This window comes from Protomyctophum bolini, assembly GCF_963924005.1.
Source record: "Protomyctophum bolini genome assembly, chromosome: 6".
NCBI lineage: Eukaryota > Metazoa > Chordata > Actinopteri > Myctophiformes > Myctophidae > Protomyctophum > Protomyctophum bolini.
The window spans coordinates 39,761,339-39,763,664 of NC_137867.1; the positions used below are offsets into that span (position 1 = coordinate 39,761,339).

A 2,326-nucleotide genomic window follows, 5' to 3' on the forward strand; every position below is an offset into this window, starting at 1 on the left:
GTTATTCCAGGGGGTCCCCAGCAAAATGAGTTAATATAGGGGACTTTAACGGTACCCTATATATCATCTCCCAGGGGTCTATAGCGCGTTGTAACAGGGATAGACTCCTGCGTGTTATCGGCTGATATACCGACAATAAGCCACTCCCGACCTACCTATACTTTGGCTGTTCCAAAATAGGCACAACATATTTTTTAGATGGGTGCCCGCGGCCAAATACAATACATCAACCGGGGGGTCCTTGGCATGAAATGATTGGAGAACCACTGCAGTAGATCTGGCTAAGACGAGCATTCTGTCCAAACCTCTAATATTTGACGTCTGTCCCTCATGTGAGGGACAGTTAGACAGGGTCAGCAGTAGTTCATTTGTATTAGGGTCAGTTGTATTGGGCCAGTTATGTTTATAGCATGGCTTTGTAGGAGACTAGCCGTCATAAGATTGTCTGCCTGCCTGTCTGTCTGGGGCTAGACTCTGTACCGTTCACATTCTGATTAATTTAATGAAAAGCCTATGGAAACCCATTGGAAAATTTGGCATAGGAAGTGGGAGCCATCTTGTATCTCGCTAACCAATAGCAGTACAGAGTGGCGTCGCTTCAACGTTTGGTGACGTCAGTGTTCTCCGCTGTTTTCTACCGGGAAGGGGATGGGAGGCAGGGGTGGGTTCTCAGATCCGTCAACCAATAAGATCCACCACCGTGGTTTTGCCGGCATCCGCCCCTCTAGACCGGAACATACACAGGCTGGGCCAGGCTAGTCTGGAGCTGTTGGACCGAAATGTCTCGGACACATAGCCCACTAGTCCAATTACTAGTTTCATTTTCATCTTCTTATATTATTATACACTCGAGCTATGTTGTTTTTTCTTTTGTTGTTGGTAGTCATGGCGGCCAGTTCCCACCGGATGTCGTGTGGGAGTTCGGACTGATCCAGACCAAACCGAATGACTACCATCTCGCATAACGTCTTCAAACTAGGACTCAAGTCTAAGACGTAGAGGTCGTCGGCGTATCTGTGGTTTGCGTTGTTGTATCCTCCAAAGAGGACGACACGATCTCCCGCCACGCAACAGCACATGCCGCTGCTGTACGACGAACGCGGCCGTTTCCCCTTGGACTCGACCCTCTTCCAGGCGGAGGTCTCCGGGTTGAACTTCCAAACGTCGTTGAACCTCTGGTCCCAGTAGCGGCCGCCGAATATGTACAGCTCTCCGTCAGAGGCGAAGGCGGAGTTCCACCATCGCCGTGTAGGATGAGGCCGTGCCACAGGTGTGTTCAGCCAGCCGTTGGTCTCCGTGTCAAACACTCTGAAGGTGTTGAAGTCTACCAGGCCCCCGAATACAAACACCTTTGTTCCAATGATGGTGGCCGACACGGGCACCGGAGTGCCTCGGGTGTTGATTAAAGACCAGACCATCGTGTCGACGTCCAACCTACAGATGTGATCGACGCATCCCGTCAGCAGCGTGTTTCCTCCGAACACGTACATGGCCGCCCCGGAGACGCAGGCCGCATGGTTGTACCTCGCCTCCGGGACGCTCCCCGACACCTCAGGCTTCGACCATCTGTGGCCGTCGACGTCGAGCGCGTAAAGCACGTTGCAGTATGGATACCCTCCCCAGATGTAGACGGTGTCTTCTATCAGCACGGCCGTGTGGTGGCGGCGCGCCGAGGGGACGTCGGGGTGACGCTGCGGCTCTCCGCTTCTGGTCGTCGTCACCGGCGAGGGCAACTTGACCCAGCGCAAGGACACCGTGTTTAAGATGTGGACGCAAACGTGCTCCGTGTCGTCGCAGCAGGGCCCTCCGAACGAGTACACCTTGTGCCCCACGGTCACCGCAGAGTGGCGGTCAGTCTTTGGTCCTTCACCATGCGACGTCCAGCAGAGCATTTTCTCAGCGCAGCTCCGCTAGTGTGGATAAGACTCGGATCAGTGAAGCAAACCCTGTGCTCTGTGAAAGAATGGCCAATTCACCTTTTATGGAAACGTTGTCTAAATTATAATCACCCTGAACAATGGCGTCCTGCCTCTTATATCGGGTTAAGCAGCACAGACCAATCTGCAACGTCGATTGGTCTGTTGATTGACCAAATATGGCAAAATGGATTACCATATACAAAAGAGGTCGTGTCGACAGGGCAGTTTGTTTAATGGCACAGTGGCTGAGGGCACAAAACTCCTGCTAAAATGAACCTTTTGCCACTCCAGGGTTCTGTATCTTCGCCCAGATGGCATGAGTTAGAAGTAGCGATACAGGGGGTGATCAGTGTAATTACTTGCGCAAGCAGAGCGCGCAAGTAATATTTTCGCCCGGTCCGTATGCA

General features: G+C 52.4%; 1 protein-coding gene across 1 annotated transcript; it reads right to left on the reverse strand.

The window, feature by feature from the left end:
* Positions 1-678: 678 nt before the first annotated feature.
* On the reverse strand, positions 679-1,892 carry LOC308317008 (kelch domain-containing protein 3-like; the record flags this gene model as incomplete). Its single annotated transcript, XM_080765798.1, has 2 exons — positions 679-766; positions 904-1,892. 2 exons carry the CDS (start codon positions 1,890-1,892, stop codon positions 679-681), a joined length of 1,077 nt encoding a protein of 358 aa, XP_080621924.1.
* Positions 1,893-2,326: the final 434 nt, after the last annotated feature.